This window comes from Danio rerio, chromosome 1 (genome assembly GCF_049306965.1).
Source record: "Danio rerio strain Tuebingen ecotype United States chromosome 1, GRCz12tu, whole genome shotgun sequence".
Classification (NCBI taxonomy): domain Eukaryota; kingdom Metazoa; phylum Chordata; class Actinopteri; order Cypriniformes; family Danionidae; genus Danio; species Danio rerio.
In genome coordinates this window covers 39,219,525-39,242,212 of record NC_133176.1, presented here as the reverse complement: position 1 = coordinate 39,242,212, position 22,688 = coordinate 39,219,525, and the positions used below count along the sequence as shown (strand labels likewise).

The 22,688-nt window shown below is 37.6% G+C and overlaps 1 protein-coding gene and 1 long non-coding RNA gene across 12 annotated transcripts in view; one reads left to right on the top strand and one right to left on the bottom strand.

Annotated features, from left to right (window-relative positions):
• Window positions 1-22,688, top strand: part of znf827 (zinc finger protein 827) — a 132,897-nt gene that overhangs the window by 59,933 nt on the left and 50,276 nt on the right. For all 11 annotated transcript variants that reach the window (XR_012407187.1, XR_012407200.1, XR_012407198.1 and 8 more), the window contains exon 5: window positions 14,147-14,374. Coding sequence is in view for 8 of the 11 variants with exons in the window: in XM_073952597.1 (XP_073808698.1) it covers window positions 14,147-14,374 (228 nt within the window). In the remaining 3 variants the exon portion in view is untranslated. The remainder of the gene's footprint in view (window positions 1-14,146; window positions 14,375-22,688) is intronic.
• The window catches only part of LOC141386123 (uncharacterized), an 86,873-nt gene continuing 65,577 nt past the window's right edge, over window positions 1,393-22,688 (bottom strand). Inside the window, exon 3 of the long non-coding RNA XR_012407219.1 lies at window positions 1,393-3,071. This is a non-coding gene — a long non-coding RNA (uncharacterized lncRNA). The remainder of the gene's footprint in view (window positions 3,072-22,688) is intronic.

Here is a 22,688-nt window from a genome sequence, read left to right as displayed (position 1 = left end):
TGTATATTGTTACTGTATATTGTTATGTAGTCTTGCATTGGTACAAATGATAGATCATCTGAGATGTCAGACTTATGCCTGACATTTGATATTTCAGAATAATTTTCTGCTGTTTGAGAATAATAAATGTAATTTAAAAATATCAGGATTTTACCTGTGTTTATCCCATAAACAGTTTGATCTGTATTAGGAATGCTCATTTCGGTTAATTTTGCCAACTGACAACCGCTGCTCGTTAACCGCATATTAACGGTTAACTGGTCAGATTAATATTAAAGTATTATCTCATAAAAAAAATAATTGACGTGTCTATTTTGTGTGACATGTTAAATATTGCATTTTAAAATACGGATTTGTTTTAACATGCGGACAACAGCAGACAGAACAACAGAACATCTTCACACGAATGCATTGTTTACCGTTCCAAAAACACGAGGCGCACCACACTGCCTTTTGTTGAAAAAAAGAAGCATAGTGCTCTTTTAAATATCACTAGGAAATGACTTGCAATTGATGTTTTTATATTTTTTTCAACAGAAACCCTATACAAGAGTTACCACTTTGATATGCTTAGCGTTTATAGCAGGTTTGGCATGCTGTCCCAGCAAAAAAAACTGAGCTTGGAGATATTTGAACCCCGATAAACATATCTGGAGATCCGAGATCAGTTAGGTCTCGAAAGCTCCCCCTCGGAAAAGGGAGAAAAAGGAGGAGATGGGGTGGAAAGGGGGATTCTTTCAAAATGAAGATAGAGCAGTAGGGAGAAAACAATCCATTTATTGTAAACTAGGATCACTCTGATTGGATTATTACTGATTTCAGACGAGCGGCCAGTCATGCTCAATCATATCATGTGCTCTTCTCGAAATTAGTTTATGAAACTTCACTTCATTTGATTGAATAATGAAAAATATGTGACTGGCGTAACATGCTTTTTCTGCTCTGGGTTGACTTTTATTTCAAATGCGAGCACACATCGCGCAACTGCAAAAATGCAAGGCGCGCAAGGTGCATAAAGCTGGATACTTTCACCTGGTGCCGCATCAGGCACCTCCGCTGACTTCGCACGCACCTCAGGAAATGAGCGAGGTACTTTAATTACTTTTAATACTTTCCACGTTTGCTAATGTGATATTCTTCAAAACGACAAGGGCAGTCAAAAGAAACTGACCTAAAGGTCAAATGGATAAACAGATTAGAAAGTTTCCGGATCTGCGTCAAATCATTCAATTTGTACAATACAATAATTTATTTTAATAATTATAAAGATTTTTTTAACCATTCTAGGTTTTTTGTCATCAAACTTTGATGCATCACTTGCTTTTGTTCATATCTAGGACAGTTTTACCTATTAAAGTTTATTAAAATATTACTGACAACAGAACAAGGGTTGCTCTACAAAAATATTTTTATTATGGCAAGAATAAAAGCAAAAAAAGTACTCTTCCTAAAAAATACAGATGTTTTTTAGATTTAGCCCACTCCACAATTCGCACATTACTGTCTTGCTAGTTTCTGTTCTCTTCTTATGCTAAAAAGGCAATAATGGTCCAACATTTATACTAAGGGGCACGTCGAGTATAAACCAGGTTTAAGCAGAGCGCAAAACACCCGTGACTGTTAATAAATCATTCAAAAGTTGCCCCTCTCAACGTAAAAAGCACATTCACTGTAATCGGCCACTTATGCTGCCAAGCTTTAAAATATATAAGATCATATTTCCGAATCATTTAACTGATTCCATTAATCGGTTAAAAACGCACCCTTTCGGTTAACGGTTAATCGGTTATTATGAGCATCCCTAGTCTGTATCTTTCTTAAGATTTGTTCTCTGTCTTCCAAAGTCATTTGGGTTTAAAACAACCAGCACAATGAACTGATTTCTTGATTTCATGCCGTTTTAAGACTTCCTAGTTTATGGAAGTTGACATTTTTGATACCTCCTTTAGTCACTGTTGCTATGGTTACATACACATTAACAATTATCAAGTGAATAGAAAAGGAGCTGGTCTTCAATTATTTACTCAGTCGGCCAGTATTTGAGTCCCTTCTACTTTAGATGTTGCAAGAGCACCACATTTCCAGAGTCGTTTTTCCCAAATCTGAAATCTTACACTCTATGGATGGAGCTAGGGTTTCAACATATTTACATTTGGCAAACAGTCTTATTACATTGCATTGAAGGCACACATTTGATCAGCCTTGCTTTTCTGAACTCACAACCCTGGCTGGAAGAACGTATAATTAAGATAGAAATGAACCCAAAGATGATTTGAAGACAGAACAGAGCTTGAAAGATCAACAGACACTTGGGCTTTACCCCCTCAATGAAAGTCTTATAAAACAGTCTATAAACGGAAAGCGCTCATTTTCTTTTTCATTTAATTTTGGTATTTCGGAGACATCGATGCCTTATGAGCAAAATAACAAACTTGGCTGGCAGATTAAGCTGATAAATTATTCAACGCTCACTGTAACATGAATTCGAATGGAATTTTTGCTCTATTTTTAGCCGCAAACCGAAAGGTCACCAGAGTGGTGTGACTTTGTATCTCGGCGCTCTCGTCTCCAGCTTGTACTTTTGTGCATGTCTTCGAAAGAGAAGGCGCTTGTGCTCATACCGCACGCCCTGTCCCTGTCTGATAGGACACGCGACCCGACATGCTCTTAATTAGAGGATGCCCTTCCAGGTGCTGACCGGACCACACTAAGTCCGTCCGCTGACATCTGACTGGTGACATTTCCAGCCGGTGCCACCACATACACCACCCCCCGTTCACCGCCTGCACTCTCCACGTGAAGGTCACATACTCTCCCAATGGCTCCCGACAATCTTTACCGCGTAGCCGTGTCCCCTTCCCTAACCTGACTGTACCTTTGGTCCTGTCACGGAGGCACGTCACCATTAATCAGAGTCATCGGTGTGAGGTGGTGGTCAGCTTGTTTAGATTGATGAGAAGGGCCAGCGCTGTTGTGGATGGTGTATGTACTCAGATTTGGGGTGGGGGGAGATCAGATGACTGCTGAGGGCAGTGTGGTAGAGACAGTAGGGGTGACTGATCGCTGCTGATCTGTGAAAGAGATGAAAGGTGGATTGGTGAGAGAGAGGGAGGGAACGGGACAGGCAGGTGCTTAAGTGGAAAAGACTGACAGACTGCGAGAGGAAGTGTGATTTGGAGATCAGATATAGGTAAGAACAGGTTTGACATTGTGAGTATGTGTCTAAAGCCTGGTTTATACTTTTGCATTAAAGGGCCATGAAACCCCCTCGTTTCAGCAGGGTGTTTTCACACCTCTACTTTGGAAAAAGTCAGAAAAGTGGGTGCGTCCAGCTCTGTTTAGGGGGGAGTGTCGGAGGAAGAAACGAGGCTTGGTGTGGGAGTGTCTATTTGGGCGCACTGAATTTCAGAGTCAAAACACACAACCACAGCGGACAATGTGACTGTGTTTACATGGACATCTGTAGTCGAATTATTTGCCAGATTATTAAATGGTGGACTTTAACTGCAGTTAGGCTCTTTCATTCAGGGAATTCAATCATGTCCCTCCCGACAAACGTGATATTTGATTCGAGAAACTGCTCTAAGCGTGTATTTTTCATGCAGTGTTTGATACCGCACGGCGAATGAGAGAAAAAAAAACTCAGCATTTCCCGGAAACTTAGATGCACACGGCAGGTAGCGTCAGAAAGCCGCGTGTGTTATTCCGGTCACAAAATCCAACACGTGGTTATAGTTTGGTTGTAACTGTTAGTGCTAACTTGTTTACACTCGTTGCAATAGTTTGTTTGATACGAATAAAATACGAACTGAATAAACAAAGAGCACTGGTCGCTCACTTACCAAATCTGTAGAGACAGGACAATCACCAGCAACTAGAGCCGCGTCTTTATTAAGAGGAGACTAAAGCGAACCCAGATCTCAGCGTTTGCAGATGAGAACAGCTCTCAGGTAAACAATAATCGTCCTTGGACACGTAAGTTATTGTTGTCGCGCGTCGCATACACTGTAATCCACACGTGAGTCTGAGCTCTCACAGAGAGAAAATGAAATCGAAACTTAACTGCAGCAAACTATAAAAGCAACACTTCACGCTTGTTTTGCCAACACAACGTGGCGTCTCTGCCATCTACACTCTGACAGTAATGAATATTAATGAAGTTGCACAATAGAGCGCGCTGATTGGTTTGAACCAAGCCTTACTCATGCATTAATGCATCACACTGTAAGACGTAATAAGACACACTCTGGCACAGACGCCCAGTCTGCACGCTGGAATACACGCTATTATGTCATGCCCGTGATGCAGCTTCAAAAATTCGTTTCAAACCGGAAGTACGAATTTGCTTGAAATAACGCAAAAACAACCAATTTACACTTTTTAGTGAAATATAGGTGTCCTAATAGTGTTTTTAGCAGTGTGGGACACATATATGACTGTCAACAGCTCAAAAAATGTGTTTTGGTGTTTCGTGACCCTTTAAGTAATCACTGGAGTTGTGTGTGTACCTTGTATTCCTTACATCGTGGGGACATTTTGCTCCCCATGTGGAAAACGGCTCATAAATCACAGAGAATAAAGAATTTTGAAAATGTTAGAATTCAGATTGCTTCCTGGAAGGGAATACAGTTTGTGTATAAGGCAATGTGCAAAAATCAATATGGGAAATGATTTATGATTAACTACACTACTGGGAAGCCCCTATTAAGATAACTGTTCAAGTGTGATTTTGTGTTTATGTGGTTTATGAGGACACAAAATTGTATAATGATGACACAGATATGATAAAGGTGTACATTATTAATTACACTACTAAGTACACTATTAACACTTATAAATATTTTATAAAGTGTGATTATAAAAAATATATATCAATTTATTTTTAACATAAAAGGCTGATTGTATACACATCATTGTCACACAATAAACCACATATAAAAATGATTTTTGCATAATAGATCCCCTTTAAACTATAGCCATTCTCTCTAATAATTTTGTAATTAAAATGGTGTTTAAAAAATTAATAACTGCTTTTATTATAGCCAAAATAAAACAAATAAGACTTTCTCCAGGAGAAAAAATATTATCAGACATACTGTGAAAATTGCCTTGCTCTGTTAAACATAATATGGAAAACATTTAAAAATAAAAAAATAAAAGGGGGCTATAATTAATATATATATATATATATATATATATATATATATATATATATATATATATATATATATATATATATATATATATATATATATATATAAGGGGTGCCAAATTTAATTGAAGCAAACAATTCAGTATCAGTTCAGTAATAGATCATAACTGGTTATTACATACTGACATCGTTTACCTCATCTGCACTGTCACGGTAGAATACTATGTCGAGAAAGGCGAGTGCAAGTAATTAAAAAATGCAGAAACTCTGCACAATTCACTACGTGTGTTTGCTGGACAACGTTTTACTGACACTGAAGTTACAGCAGAAGCCCCTGTTTTGCTGCTATAGAGAAAATGAAAGTAAACTCCATTTCTCTGTCACTGTGGACCTTTGACCTGCTGGGGGGATGTTTCCTCTCCTCTCGGCTGTTACAGTGACTTGTGGATTCAGACACGAGCGTGTCTGAAGGGCAAGGTTTTTATACAGCGTCTATCACGAATCAGCTGTGATCACCGTGTCCTTTTATCAGTGTCATTTATCGGTGAACAGCGTCAGCACGTCAGAGCCAATCAAAGGCGTTTTACAACTTGCTCGACAAAGCTCAAAAGGCAAGTGGGATAATATTTACGCTTGTTTATTTGCTTTAAATGATCATGTTGTTCTGTGCATTGAGTTTTGTTTAATGCAGAGTGTTTTCTTTGAGAAGGTAAAATTAAAGGGACAGTTCATATATCTGATGGCTTGTATTAAAGAACAAGATTGTATGAGAAATACATATAAAATGTATTTCAAAATTATACATTTTAATACAAGAATTCTTGTGCTGTGAAGTAAAGTATAAATTGTGTATGAAAGGCATTGTCAATGCACCATGATGCACCGGGATATCAAATTTAACCGAATTGATTGCATGATAATCGTAACCGAAGATAACCGTAAAACCAAAGTAGGTTCACACCCCTAATATACAAATAGATACAATGTTAATAACTGTGGAAACATCATCAGTCTAAAAGATCCATTAAACTGCATTACGTTGTTATAAAAACATACATATATATATATCAACAATATTTAATATAATAAATAATGTTAAATCTGTTAAAATGCTAAAAGATTTAAGTAACAGTTGGTTTAGAGGTGTAGTGAGATGGTTACTATCATGAGCAAGCTCAACAGGGCTCAACAATAAGGACTGCCCACCAGGGGCCAGTGTGCGAGACTCTCAGGATAGTATACAGTATCGTCTAGTGACCTTGTCACTAAAATTTTGTTTGTCTGCTACTATTTATGAATTGTGTGCAAATACAGTCTTAGAATTGAGAAACAGTTTGTGCTGTTAAGCCTTTAAATGCGACCTTCTCTGTGATGTTGTAAACACCATATTGATTTTCGATTTCTCGTATCTGATTGAATGTTGAGAGCACATTGTTTTTTTCCATAACCTGGTAACAACCAGTACAGTGAAGACATGGAAACATGTCAGCAACATCAAATTATGATGCTAAAAGAACAACTGGCATCTACGTGGGTGCAACATGATGGAAAAAGTAAAGTGATGTCTTCACTGTCAGTTTGGCAAGTCAGCCACCTTTTGTTCAATAATTTAGAACTGCAATAAATTACCTGCATATTTTCCATACAGCTCTTTTTGTCTACATATCACTTTGAATTTAGCTTATCACACATTTATTAACATGTTTAAAATATTTAAATTCTAGATTCATAGACTTATTTTTAACACATTATTTAAAATGTGTCTAAGAAATATCTATTAACTTTGGTTAATAACTTAATTAATACCTTTTGATTAATAAAGTTTTTTGGTTGTGCCAGGGAAAATTTTGGCAGGGCAAGAAAAAGTCTGAATCACTGGCCTGCAGAAAAAAATCCTTAGCATTGAACCATGCTCAATATAAAAACAATCTACTGCGGAAAGTCCCCATAAAAAAAAAAAAAAAGTGTCTCTGTGGTTCAGGTTTTACAGACATTGTGGGGAATAGATGTACCTAAAAGGATATTAAAACCTGAAATCACCTGCACTGTGTACCAGCCGAAGATATCCACAAGGACAACAGTTTAATGAATTTACTAAATCACGTTTTAATTAAAATCTAAAACAGAAGCAAAAAGGGATCTGCACACCTAGTCAAACTGCATATTGATAAAACATGAGGATGATCCTCTGTGCACTTTTACCCTTTTCTTTGCACCATGAAGACGCTGTGGTTAGTCGCAATGCACATATTTTACTGTTACCCTTCACTTAAACTCATTTGATCTTGATTGGACTGTTTGATTGTTTTGCATAATAGATGGATTTAGTTTTTTTATTTTACTTCAAACTAGGGCTGCACAATATATTGTTTCAGCATCGATATGCAATGCGATAATTTGCAATAGACACATCGCAGGATATACGCAATGTTGAGTTTGTATTATAGTTTATCATCTGCATGTGTTTTTGATGCCTGGAACTGTATAATCATTTTAAAAGCATTCAAGGCAAAAGAAACTGTACCACATGTGACTTTAACAGCGATTCATTTCATCAAATTATTTTATCATTCAGTTAATGTACATAAATACTGCTAGACTTGGGATATGATACAACACTTTATTTTGATTCTTGATTGTATTTATAGATTGTTATGCATGAAAATACTCACAACGCACAGACCACAGTGAAAATGTGTCGGGGGAGCCCAAAATTTTAACATTGTTTATTAGATTTTATGGAGATGCAAATAGTAAACATCAATTCATCAAACATTGACTAAACACGTGCATGAAAGTACTCACAACACACCCAAATACAGAAAGGCACTGCAAATAGCACAGACCACAACATAAATGTCTCACTCCCACTGCAGAATCATCCTAATCGATCTACCATTATAAAATCGTTCCTAATAGAGATGTGGGCTTATCATACACAAGGAGCAATAAGACGTGTTTGGTGCAATTTGTTGCTAATTTTAGACCAGCGCAACCCTAATTTTCTTATTTTGTGCCATGTTGTTTAGATAGTACATCTATTTGCGCCACTTTCTGGACTTATGGGTGTTCTGGTCTAGAAAGGAGGTTTGTTGAGGCACTTGTTGGCACGTTGCTATTTTGAGGAACTAAAATAGGCTGTGCAATAGACCAGCTGAAAGCAGGTCTAAAGTCCAGCAAATAGCGCATTAGTTGTGCACCTTAAACACCAACACATTGCTTATTACACACAGGATATACAGCAATACATAAATATTTTTACAAAAAAAATAAAAATTCAAGTAAAAAAAATATTACAAAAAAAAAAAACACTGTCTCCATGCCTTCTTTATGTCAGGGGGCTTTTTTTTTTTTGCTTATTTACAAATGACAATATGCATTTGTATAATGTTATTATTATTAGCAGTATTATTTATTTTATGCATATTTATATTTGTTTTTATAAAAACAAGTTTAGATTTGTCCAATTGTAGGGTTTTGGAGATAAGAAGAGCATAAGAATAGGACGTGTGTTTGGATATAACTCAGTTTTTTGACCACACTTATTATTATTGTTTATTTATTCATTTGCTGAAAATTAGAACTGAATTTAGAAATAAATCTTTGCGCTTAATAAACAAAGTTAAATGTGTAGGCTAATGGATGTCTTCAGTGAAGTGCGTACAACACTGTTTCATTATCCACAAAGGTAAAGGAGTAAAGTAAAGAGTAAAAGTAAAGAGAAAGTAAAGAGGCTGAATGGAGGAGGCTCATTCTTTATCTTCGTTGCAGATGGTCTGTTTAACTCGCTAGTGAGAGTCAGTTTTTCCACTTACAAATCTTGCCATGTAAATAGCAAATGTGCCATTGCATGGCGCAACTGACTCTTAAAGGGAATGTGAGATGATACTGTGATTGGTTTAATGCATTTGATGCTCACAACACACCCATAACTCATTAAGAAAGTAAGTACAACCCTGTTAGACCATGCACAAACCATATTATTCCGTCCTCAAGATAGCGAAAATGGATTCGGACACGCTCTTAATTTATTAAGCCTGTTAAGTCATCTGGTGAAATTGTATCACAATATATAGCGCAAAATTTAAAAAGTATTGCAATGCTATTTATTTCTGATATCGTACAGCCCTTCTTCAAACCCAACTTTTATCTGATGTACACTACAATTTAAACAGAAATGAATACAGCATTTATAAGGTCATTTCATAATCATAAGTTCTTTCTGTTGTTTCACATGTTGATAGTTATTTTGCAAGATATTACTACTAATATCAGTTTAAAGGCTTAACTTGATGAACTAGGCAAGTTATGTTAATAACTGTGCATTCACATTGAAAGTGGCGAGAGCATCAAAATAGCCGGAAGTTATTAATTTTCAGGGAGCCAGCAGCTATAAGTGGCAAGGAGTGGTACAGTGCGTCTTTTCTGGTGTGAATGAATGTAAAAAATGTGCAACATTTTTTTACGATAAAAAGCATGTGATTTTTTTTGTGGGAATGTAACTGATTTGCTGATATGTTGCAATGGCTTCTTTAAATACGAGATCAGTGTAGTGAATTTTGATGTTCTTGCCGCCAGAGCAGTAAAGGCAGACAGTGTTGACGTCAGGGTGGCCAAAGCGAACTTTGACGCTTTCGATACCTTCGATGTGAATGCACAGTTAGGCAAGGCATCGGTCAACAGTGGTTTTGTTCTTTCGCCAAATACTTTTATTTCAGCCAAACTTACTGTATATCAGCCACACTTGGAAAATATTTGAAAAAATAAAAGAAAAAAAATCACAGGAGGGCTTATTATTTTGCTTTCAACTGTATACATATTGCCTTTCTTTCTTTCTTTCTTTCTTTCTTTCTTTCTTTTGGCATGGACTAAATTCATTTTTTCTTTAAAAACCAAATAAGCAAAAAAATCTTACGGGAAAGAAAATATTATTAGATGAGTTTAAACACAAGAGAAGTCATTGGAAATCCCCTACCATTGTAGAAAAACAAACATGTGTGAGTGCGTGCGTGTGTGTGTGTGACAAAAAGAACCAGTGGCCTGTGTTCTGTTCCTGGCACCGATAAGAAGGGGCTCCATGTCTTTATATTAATTATTCATTGAAGCCTGATTAGAAATGGCCCACTTTTACAGCATATTGAGTGAGAAAAGAAATGTGTTTTACACTCATCTGAATTGGGCAAAAAAAAAACTGAAGAAATAAATCACTACCAATCATTTTGTAATTACAGGCAGTCAGCATAAACACAGTGTTAGATAGCTTCATACAGTTTGATCAGTCAGAAGAATTCAGTCAATTTTCTCTGCAATAATGCCAGTAATGTAATTTATGTAATGTTTTTATAATTGTATATTTTCGTTTGTGATAGTATCGTTTGAAAAATGAAGTAATTACTAACTGAATTGAATGAGTGCTGTCACAATGCAATTTTTTCAGTACATTTTTTTACTGGCAAAATAATTCACAAAAATTATATATTTGCAATCACTCTTTTAAGATTTTAGTTTTTGTCCAATTGCTTACAAAAACTACACTTAACTACATTTAAAGTATCTGTGAAATCAAAATGAATTTTTTTTTAAGTGTTAGTATCAATATTTTTGTCTTCTATAAATTTATAGTCTAGTATGCTCAAAAAAAGAGACAAAATTAGCATTTTTAACATATAAACATTCAAACCTTTAGCTTTGTCTCTTCCGGCAAAAATAATCAATGACTTTTTCGATGTCACTTAATGCTTTATGTATCATCTGTAGGTCTGCAGATGTGATGTGTAAGTGTTAACAGTTCTTGCGCACACAGAACCAGCAGTAGGAAATGTGCAGAGCAAGAGAAGATTTTCCAATTGTTAATCAATTGCGAATGTTTGGCTCTCTTTGACAGATACAAAAAAAGTGTAAAAGGATGATAATAGTGTTAATAATAATAATAATAATAATAATAATAATTCGTTACATTTATATAGCGCTTTTCTGGGCACTCAAAGCGCTTTACACAATGGGGGGGGGATCTCCTCATCCACCACCAGTGTGCAGCATCCACCTGGATGACGCGACGGCAGCCATTTTGCGCCAGACCGCACACCACACACCAGCTGATTGGTGGAGAGGAGACAGAGTGATGATATGCCAATCATGATATGGGGAGGGTTAGGAGGCCATGATGGACAGAGGCCAGTGGGCAGATTTGGCCAGGATGCCGGGGTTAAACCCCTACTCTTTTTCGAAGGACATCCTGGGATTTTTTAACGACCACAGAGAGTCGGGACCTCGGTTTAACGTCTCATCCGAAAGACGGCGCTCACTAAGCAGTATAGAGTCCCCGTCACTATACTGGGGCATTAGGACCCACACAGACCGCAGGTTGGGCGCCCCCTGCTGGCCTCACTAACACCACTTCCGGCAGCAACCTAGCTTTCCCAAGTGGTCTCCCATCCAGGTACTGACCGGGCGCAGCCCTGCTTAGCTTCAGTGGGCGACCATGTGAGAGTTGCAGAGAGCTAGCTGCCGGCTAGTGTTATTCATGTATCACCACAAAATATACTTGGGCGGGTATATATATACCTGGGCGGCCTGCTTAAAGTCTGTGTGTGGGAAGCACTGGTATGGATGTTCAAAAGTGATGGGTTGCAGCTGGAAGGGCATCTGCTGCGCAAAACATATGCTGGATAAGTTGCCAGTGCATTCCACTGTGGCGACCCCAGATTAAAAAAGGGACTAAGCTGAAAAGAAAATAGCTAAAGATTCAAAACAATCTTCTATCATGTTGTCATTATACTGTATTGGTTGTACATTGGCTGCACGGTGGCACAGTGGTTAGCACTAAATTGGCCGCAGTGTAGGAGTGTGTAGGGCTGGGCAATTAATCGAAAGTAATCGAAATCGACATTCAGAACCTATAATCAATCCAATTTTTTCCAGCTAAATTTTTTCAATTGCTTTCCCTAACATGTGTGGGGTCACAGTGCAAGCGTAAGGTCAAGCGCAGCCTTCGCATAACCACACACCTACATTTAACTACATGTCACAACAACATTTGTTATTCTTTTTTTATTTAAATAATGTAGCCTAGTTGTCTTCTTAATGATTAATGAAGGAATTCTAATGCTTTGTTTCATTGTTTATCTTTATTTACAAGTACCAGAGTATTTACAGCTAATGCATAGGCTATTTATGTCTGTTCGCATCTCGTTCCTTTGTGCCACCTGGCAGCATAGTTGCAAACTGCTGTCTGCAGCGATGGCAGTACATTGTGCGACGGTAATGGCCATATTAATCTCTCTCTATAAATTAAACACTTAGCGCAAGCTTTGTGATTGGTCGGTAAGGAAGCAGTGACGAAGGTGGGCGGCGAGGAGAGTCGGGTTTTAGGCAATGTTTTAATTGGGTAAGCTAAATTGTCCGTAGTGTATGAGTGTGTGTGAATGAGAGTGTATGGGTGTTTCTCAGTGATGGGTTGCAGCTGGAAAGGGCATCTGCTGTGTAAAAACATATGCTGGATAAGTTGGGGGTACATTCCGCTGTGGTGACCCTGGATTAATAAAGGGACTAAGCCGAAAAGAAAATGAATGAATAGTAGATGGTGTGTGTTTCCTTCAATTATTTTAAAATCAAGTAATGCTCAAAAATATCTCTTTTAAAATAAGTATATTTACTGTACAAAAAAGTGAACTTTGAGGGCAAAAACATAAAATAAATAAATAAAATAATCATTCATAAGTTGTAATCAAGTTAAAATGTTCAACTAACTGAGATTTGGATTTTAAGCCAAATCGCCCAGCCCTATGTGTGTGTGCGTGTGTATGTATGAGAGAGTGTATAGGTTTTTCCCTGCACGGTGCTGGCTTGGGCATCCACTGCGTAAAACATATGCCAGTGTAGTTTGTGGTAGGGAAGTAACGATTTACCGTGAGCCGGTTGAAAATAGATTAAAATATGTGGTGATTCAAACCAGTAGAAATGTTGAATGAATCGCGATACATGTTTTGAACAGAGAGGGCGCTGTGTTTACAGGCGCAAACTCACTTTAACTGCACATCAGCGGCGAGTAAGAGTAGGGGTGGCAGAGTAAATTGACAGCGCTGAGATGCGTCAAACACAAACTGTGAGGAAATACTAGGAAAAGACGTTTACTTACACTAACAGAACAGCGAATATGATGCAAATGAAGAGTGCTAACATTACACGGTGCATCAGTGTTTTCATAGCGAAAATGTGAAGATGTTTTTCAGGCTGAAAGAAAAAGTGGTGCTGTTACAGAACCAGGTGTTACCTTTCTACCCTCTCTTTTTCCATTTAGTTTAGTTTTCTTATTATGTCATATATTATAATCAGTATTTTACATTGTAAATGGGCAAAGACCTTTTGATATTTCTTTTAAAATATGTCAAATTCTGGCTCAGTCATCGTTTTAGTTTGTTTGTATTAAACAGCCTCCTTTAATTTGCATTGTTCACTTTTTACTTGTAATTCGTTTTAAATTTGTAATTCAGCTTGTATTATTCACTGTTTTATTTGGATTTTGTTTTAAAATTCCAATTTAATTATTGCAGGAAAGATATTATGTAAAAAAAAAGTGCAGCATTTGAGAAAAATATAAGGACTCTTGTTCACCTTCAGTTTGTCTAAATTTTTTTTTTATTATTAAATCATGACTTTATCATGAATCGTATCGAATCGTGATTCAGGTGAATTGTTACATCCCTAGTTAGTGGTTCTTTCCACAATAGCAACCGCTGTTAAATCAGCAGCTATTCCGAAGGAAAATTAATGAACAGTTGTAGATTTTTTTTTAGGAAAGTAATGAGTTTAATCCATTTTGGACAAAGGGTGTAACATAAATTGCGGGAAAGTAAAGTTCTGGGAATTATTTCCATATGTACCCTACTGTTACATATCATTTAACTTCTCGCATTCGACATTGCTGTCAACAAAAAGCATGCGCACCAGAACATTGTTCTCAAAAGCCTCACTTCTCTTTTTCTTGCCCCACAGCAGCGAACCAGAAGGAGGCCCTAAAGGGTCCATACTGTGTCAAGGAAGAGCCCCAGGCGGAGGAGCCCCTGAACTCTCAGAGGGGACCCAGCTACAGCTTCTGCCAAGAAGGACCTCCAGGAACCACCAAACCAAGAGAGGAGGGGAGCCCGATGTTGGGCAAGAGCAGCCTTCTCAGCCAGGACATCAACGTCAAAGTGGCCTCTGAATTGCTTATGAAGCTCTCAGGTCAGCAGGTGTATTTTGGTGCAAGCACTCATATGCGTGTTTATTTTCAGGCGTGCTTTCTGAGTGCTTGAATGCTGTTGAGGAAACCCAAAGGCCAAAGGATTGAGTGAGTGGGTGCATGTGTGTGTGTGAGAGAAGTGTGTGCTGTGCATTCTCTTTGGTGCTCAGGTCATATTTAGAATAACCTTATTTCGACAGTACAACTAAGGTTACAGAATAATATAAGTATTGTATATTTAAATCAAAAATAAGTCTATACGTTATGTAAAATTGTGCAAAACAATGTCAGGTCATCATAAACTCTAGCACTTGCGTATATTAGCTTGTCTTTACATTTTGTTCTTTGTCTAGTCTTTCTTTCATTCTATCACTCCCTTTTACTTTTGCTCTTTTTCTCGCTCTGACCTGCTGCTGTCCATTCCACTCACTCATGTGTTCTGGGCAGGAGGAAGAGGGTCAATTCCTTTTCATGTTGTTCAGTCAATGTGCTTTTTATCCTGGGCAGTACTCTGCCAAAATAAACCCATTGATTGCTGTTTTGGGCCGCTGGTCCAATCTTTATTTGAACTCTACAATACAAGGGGATTGAAAAAGTTCAGGACTAAAAAGGTATTCTGTGTCACATTCGCTCTGTGCACACAGTTTTAAAAGGACTTTAAACAGACTCACTTTTGGAGGGTAATTCATATTAGTGGATAAAATGCTTTACTATTAATAGGAAATAAGAGAGCGGATGTCATACAGTGTGCGTCACTAATTAATGGGTTAAAAATGGATTAGTGTGTAATGATTCTTTCTTTAGTGATTCTAAACCGAGTCTTAAAGTCAGTTTTATCCCAAGACTTCCTCTCAAATAATTACATTTTGACAAAATGTGTAGTTTACTGTTTTTTTTTTTTATCCTTGTACTATAAATAAATTACAAAAACAAAAAATAAAAATCATTTAGATGAATCAATGACAGATTTGAAAGACTCATAATATATATTTTTTATAATTATATATATCAAAGATATATATATATATATATATATATATATATATATATATATATATATATATATATATATTACAGGACAGTAAATTTGATGCTGTTCTCTTTTCTGGCTGCCGTTATCAGTCTCACACAATGGTTTGTTTTTCTGAAAGTCTTGAAAACACCACTGTAAAGTGTTTCTTTTATTATTTCAGTAAATGGAATTGTAAAAAAAATGTTGTACTCTTCCATTCACTACGCTCTTAAGTTAACCCAACTATGATGAGTTCGCTACTGAGAAACCCGGAAATGTGAAAAGGGTCCATGGTCATTTATGAATCACTGAGATTCTCTATATGAAATAGATCATTGGAAATTTAGACAAATGAAATTAGCCACATTAATGCATTTCCTTTTTTTTTTTGGAGCAACACTACAGTTCTTTATATATCAGGTTTTCCGAATTAATAATTAGGAGATCAGAAGGTGAGATTTTAAACGTGCTCGCAGGGTATTAAAAAAGCTTGAGGTAAAGAGAGACAAACAGAAAAGGAGTGAGAAAAGCTCTTGCCAGGAGAGAGAGAGTGAGAGAGAGAGCGAGCGAGATCAAGAGTAGTCCAGAGTATGATAGGGAGTGATTCACTCTAAAGCAGTGTATTTGACGGGCACCACACACCAGCTGCTGCTGCTGCCTCCCCATGATGCCTTACACTTCAGCGTGACTCAGCCGCGCCAAGAGAGAGCTGCTTTTAACACGTGTGCTTCCTGACTGCACAGCCCCAGGTCATGTTTCCCAAGAGAGCGAGGAAAAGTATGCACGTGAACTAGAGAACCGAGTGTTTCCGTATACGAGTACTGAAAGCAGTAAGACATGAGAAAATGGGAGATCGCTTTTTTTGCATTATGTATGTGCGTAAAGCTCAATGAGAGGTCTCCGTGACTTTCCACATCAGAACTCTCCATGTGCTACTATGAGCGAGAGCCTCTATTCTCGCTCACCCCACCTCCAGGATGTGTTTCCTCAGTCTTTCTCTCTCTCCGTCTCCTGAGGCTAGGAACAGGGACCAATTAGCCTGTTTGTTGTCAGACTGAAGCCGTTTTACACGACATGGCCTCACAGATCCGACTCAGCGCAGCCACAGCGGCGTGCAGACATGCAACCAAGTGGATCTAAAGAGCCGCGCTCTGCCGCTGCAGGCTGGGGATCAATGCCATGGAAACAATGACATCGTCTGTGGTCTTGTGTGTGTGTGATGCAGTGGTGCAGTCTTGAGAGGTCATTGGGGGAAGGTCGTCTGCGTCTGACTCATAAGCACACTGCCCTGCTGACCGAAGATGTCTCGGCAACCCCACGCAATTGCTATCTAGATTGGCTTTACGTGAAATGAAACAGGGATTGTGTACTGTAGCGGTTGTTTATTTATTTTTTGCTTGGTACTATTGTATGAATGTCAGCACACCACACACGCAACTTATTGCAATCGTTATGTGTTTAAACTTGGCATTCTTGCTATTGGGTTGTTTTGAGAAACAACAGGTGGCATTTGAGACTATCATCACAGCGATAAGACGGGACACTTTACATTTAGCTTTTCAGTTAGGATATTAAAAGAAAAGGTTCTGAACTATGGGTCACTTTTACGGAATGACTAAAATGAGCGTTTACTAAAATAATATATTTACCATCAAGAAAATTTTGTATAATTGAATATGGGATTCTTGTAGTTTGGTTGGTAGAGCATTGCTTCATTTTGTCTCACCAATAATTAGGCCCAATTACAATTCTATTTTTGTACCCCTTCCCCTTCCCCTTGGCTCTTGAAACAGAGTGTGAAGGGGAAAGGCTTCAAAATGTATTCCTTAAGAAATGGGACAGCACTACAACACCTGCACACGTCATCATATGTCATCGCGATCTCTCGCTTCATATGAGATCGCCAATTTTGACTACTGTAGTTATTCCAGGTTGCGTTATTTTTTATTTTTTGTATTTATCTTTAGGACATCACTGAAGGCAACAATAGCATGTTATCATAATGATATAATGTGGTAACAAGCTTGTAACTACTGTGCATTTACAACGTGGCCATCTATGTAAGCACACGAAAATAATATTAACATTATAGCAGACACTGTAAAAAGCTCATTTCACTAGACTTTTCTGACAGGATATGTGTGAAGTGAGTGTCATTGAGTGTCAGATGTGAAAGTGTGTTGTGGTAATGCTGTACAGGGTTTATTATTAGGGATTATAGATAACGTCAGCAAAATTTTGTGGTTTTTATTTTAGCATTTTTATTTTATTGTAAAAATTTGTAATAATGACAAAAAATACTAATTCGTGCTTCTCCTGACATGCTGCCGTTGTAGCTGGTGTATTTTGGGAACTTCGTACCCCTTAGCTTCGAGTGTGCTCCTGAAAAATCTCTGTTTTAAGGCCTATCTAGCCCTTCCCCTTAGCCCTACGCCTTCAAGCTGAAGAGAATTGGGACACCCCAACCCCTTCATGTGAACGCGTAAAACGAGGGCTAGGAGTCAGAGGAAAGGTAGGAGGGTAGAATTGGGATTGGGCGTTAGCTTAATCCCAGGGAACAGGTGTATATATAAATAATTTTTTATTAGAATTATTTATTAGAATTATTTAGGATTTTCAAAGGTTTAGTGGTTGTTGTTTATTTGAAGCCACAATTTTAAGTAATTTGTGTGCAGAGTTGTAACACGTTTCACAGTAAAGCCTTGTGTTCTAATTACATTTTTGGGGAACGCAGTAATGTAATAAATTATATTTAATTTTGTGTAATTTATTTACAGTTACTAAAGATAATGTAATTGTGATACTTGAGTTACAAATATAGTTTATAGAGGAAACAATGCACGCTTTCCGCTGCAACGCCAGTTAACAAGCATTAGCTAAAATAGCTGACTAGAGTGCTTGCTTATTTAAGTGGAAATACAGACATTACTTTCATTTCATTAAGCGTAAAAACAAAAAAATGCTGTGAAATTCAGTCTATGTCCAATCTCTATAGAACTTTCGACTGCTTTAACTGGACTAGCAACTTGTTCAAGCAATTGAACAGAAAGCATTCTACGAGTCATGCGACAAGAACTGACTGGTCAGCTTCATATTTTGTATGGAATATACACATTTTAGCAGACTAATTAGTCAGGCGACGCAGTGGCGCAGTAGGTAGTGCTGTTGCCTCATAGCAAGAAGTTCGCTGGTTCAAGCCTCGGCTGGGTCAGTTGCGTTTCTGTGTGGAGTTTGCATGTTCTCCTTGCATTCGCGTACATTTCCTCCGGGTGTTCCGGTTACCCCACAAATCCAAAGACATGCGGAACAAGTGAATTGGGTAGGCTAAACTGTCCGTAGTGTATGTGTGTGAATGGATGTTTCCCAGTGATGGGTTGCAGATGGAAGGGCATCTGCTGAGTAAAAATGTGCTGGATAAGTTGGTGGTTCATTCCGCTGTCGCAACCCCAATTTAATAAAGGGACTAAGCCAAAAAGAAAATGAATGAATTACTTTAAGCAAACACAGAACACCCAAGCACTGCAGAACAATTGATATAGGACTGGTCTTCTAGATTGTTTTCTGATTCGTCAAGCCCCACTTATCTGACCATTACCAAAACCAATAAATGGCAAAATAGGTGCATTCCCTGTGAGCTTGAAAGTTTAAGTATTGTTTGTTTTATACTGTATTGCGTGGACATGGATTGTTTTTCTGAAGGGTAGTAAAAATGGCAACATGGGGGATGAACATATTCATTTTAAAATGTTTTTATAAAACAAAAACACCAAGGGCTGTGGCCAACCTTTTATAGGAGATCTTATAAATGCTCAAATTAAATTGAAATGCATATTAAGCAGTAAATGATATTGATATTAACAACTGTTTTATATAAAGTTTTATATAAGTGTGAACATCTATCAAATTAAAATATTTTAAATGTCCATAAGAACTACCAACATACACTCTAAAAGAAACTGCTAGAGGTAACAATATGATTTTAAGATGATTAATTAATTACCAATTGATGTTCAATATAAATGTACACTTTATCAGCCAAAATGGCATGGTTATTACAGGTACTAAACTGTTCATGGTCTATGTTTGTACAGGTGGTGATTTGGGGATTTAAATGCCTTCTGTGGTGTTAGTTCATGATATGTTCATGACACAATGTTTCTCCTATTTTCATAAGACATTTATCTCAGCACTCTTTAATACACACCTTCTCTGAACTAGTGTTGCGTTAAGCCCAAAGTTTATTTTGGTTTGTATTCCGAAAGTCCACCAAACACATACTCCCTTTGATAACGTGTGAAAACAGGCACTCGGCACATTTTTCTTTTTTTGTCCAGTGTACTCCAGTACTTTTTTGCTGTTGGTTTTCCTCTTCATCCTTTTATTTTTCATCTGTGAAACGTTGCATGACCTGCATGCACTTTTGTGTTCCCTTGGCTGAACGAAGATGATTGGCTGGCTGAATTTGTCCCAAAGACTGCCAGTTGAATTGCTGTGAACTAGATGAAGTTGACTTAAAATAGTTTTTATATCAAATAACATTTGAACATTCATTAATTGTTACTCTTACTTTCATGTATTTGCATTGTCTGCGGGGTCAATAATAAAAAAGTATTACAATTTTTTTTTTTTAAATGCTTTGTTGTGGTGCCCTGCTCATAGTGGCCGTAAGTTAAATGTAAACGCTCATCTTTTTATGTTTTTCATCATTAACGGTGCCGTATGTACGTTTTTGACTCCTATTAAACATAAAAGTACCATAATATGCAGTTACGTGCCAGAATGTCTGTCTTTGTTTTGGCCATTTAGCCCGCTCAGTGCCAGCTTAGCCAATTATATTTCAACACTGATATTTCAATTCGATTTTAACCAGGGTTGCCTTTGTGGAAAACAGCATATTTCATTTATTCGGCTCTCAAAGTATATTTCCGCAATGGAAATGAAACCTCTGGTGGACAGTAGCAGACTCCGAAATGAGACGCAGATTCAGAGTTCCACATAAGGTGGTTATTAATTAGCAAATAATATAAATATTATGAATGTAAACATTAGGTGAGCAGCTTACATTGTGTACATTTGGCCTGTTTGCACCAGACCCAACACGACAGAAATTTAAGTACAGCCATTCACAAGAACACATTGGTACATTTACTGCACTCCAACAAAATTATAAGGTTTGTAATTTAATTAACACATATTGAACCTCTTTAACATTATTAAATGCACAAGCTGAATCACTGATTTGTTTTGGCACAGTTCTAAGGTTCAATTTCAAATGTTTTATTTTCAAGATCTGAGGTGAACTATCTGCTGCTGCTTTTAGTAGTATTGCAATAAATGTCATGTAAAATGGTATTTAATCTCGCATCATTTAACACAAAACAAAGCACATGAGGTGTACTTGAGGTGATCATTCTCCGTTTTCTGTTGTTCAGCTGCAAGAAATAGAAGCTGTTTCTAAAATATAAATTTCAAGTGTTGGTTAGAACAAAAACACCTTTTAATATGGAGAATATTCCGTCTATCGCGTGCCATTCCTTTTATTTAGAACACAATTAAAATCATTTTCAAATCATTAAATCCTTAAAGCATTAAATCCTGTTGGTGTAGTCAATCTGGCAACCTGCGCTTGCGTGTTTTTTTAACCAGGAGTGCAATACCTAGTTCAACCACCGGGTGTCAAACGTACATGCAGCACAATTAAAGATAAATTACTAAATCATTTTTGATGGACAATGTTTTGCTGTAGCTAACCACTGCATTCTGTCAGGGCGTAATGCCTGCTGACTAGCCTAGTTTAGCTTAGTTGATACCCAACCTAAATTCTCAATTAAATGCTTTTATACATATACATTTAAATTTGTTAAAGCATTCAAAATGGCTGCTCAGTGGAATCCTATGTATACTCAACCCAGCAGGCAGACCAAATCAAAGGCACTTTAAGGCAAGCCTTCAAGGTCAGCAAAAAATAAAAAGATTTGTATTGCAGTTGTCTGCAGGGTATGTAACCGGTGTTTTTTTTTTATTTTTATTTTTTATTTTTTTGCTTGCTGTTGTCGTTGAATAGATGTCAAGGGTAATTACACCGAAATCAGTTGCTTTTTGGGCAAAAGGTATAATTTTATGAATTAACAACCTATTGGTCAGTTGTCAAACTCTCTGCCATTAAACCTTCATTTTGGATTCATTCTTTTTGGAGGGAAAATTCTTTTGAGGAGATTTTTGGAGGGAACAAATGTTTTATCAGCTTAAACAGACAATTTTTGACATTGAGATTATGGTAAATGCAGAATCCACAAAACAGTGATTGACTGTCACACTTGACTGTCAGCTATCTGTTGAAAGCAAAGCTTTAATGTGCTTGGTTAAGAGGCACACATGATTCAAGATGACCCTAACAAATAGTAGAGCAGCAGAGGCTGGTGTCTTCCATTATTAACACCTTGAACTACAAGTTCAAGGCACATATGCCCAAATTGCTCCAGGGGCGATGTCCATGTGACAAGTTCACGGAAACATTGTGTGAAAGTTCAGGAAATATAATGAGCCTGACCTTTGGCCCTAGTTTGCTTGTAGCAATTAACAAAATGGAGAAAAAAAGCTCATATCAATTTGGTTGCAAGCACTGACGAGGCATCATTAAGAATTTTACTTGGTTTCATGGTGTGGATAGCTGCTTTCTTGTATTGAGGTGTTGCATCACACGATTTAAAGTAGGTCAGCTCCCCCACCCATCCACCCCCCCATCAAACCAGTTAACAATGTGTCGACTTCCCCCACATCTGTTTGATGGTAGCTGTTTGCATCCTGGGGCTAATTACCACTGCCGTGTTAGTCCCTGCGCACTGATGGTTCCTGGGTTTCAACAGATGGACCCTGATGCGGCGATGCACCGGGGGGCACACAGAACCTAAGAGAGGACTGCCATCCTCTCATTCTCCACGGCACAACCTGTGTTTGTCCCTACGGATAGGGATACATCCAATTGCAGCTTTTTCTCTGGGGGATTGTTTCTTGACCTGGTCATCTCTTCCTCTTCTCTGCCAGGATCTTGGCCTTTGTTATTATACCCAAAGCCAATTAGAGGCATCATCTCGGCAGTAAGACAACATGAGCCATGCCAGCCAAAGACACAGCAGTACACTGCTGAGTGGTTATGAACTCACAGATCCCACCTCAAAATCATTCTCCAATGAGCAGGAATTAGTTTGTAATTTACAACTGATTTAAACAATGTCTTGGACAGTAGATGACCTTCTGAGTGGTAAAAAAAAAAAAAACAGCATCCTAATGGGTATTTTGAAAAT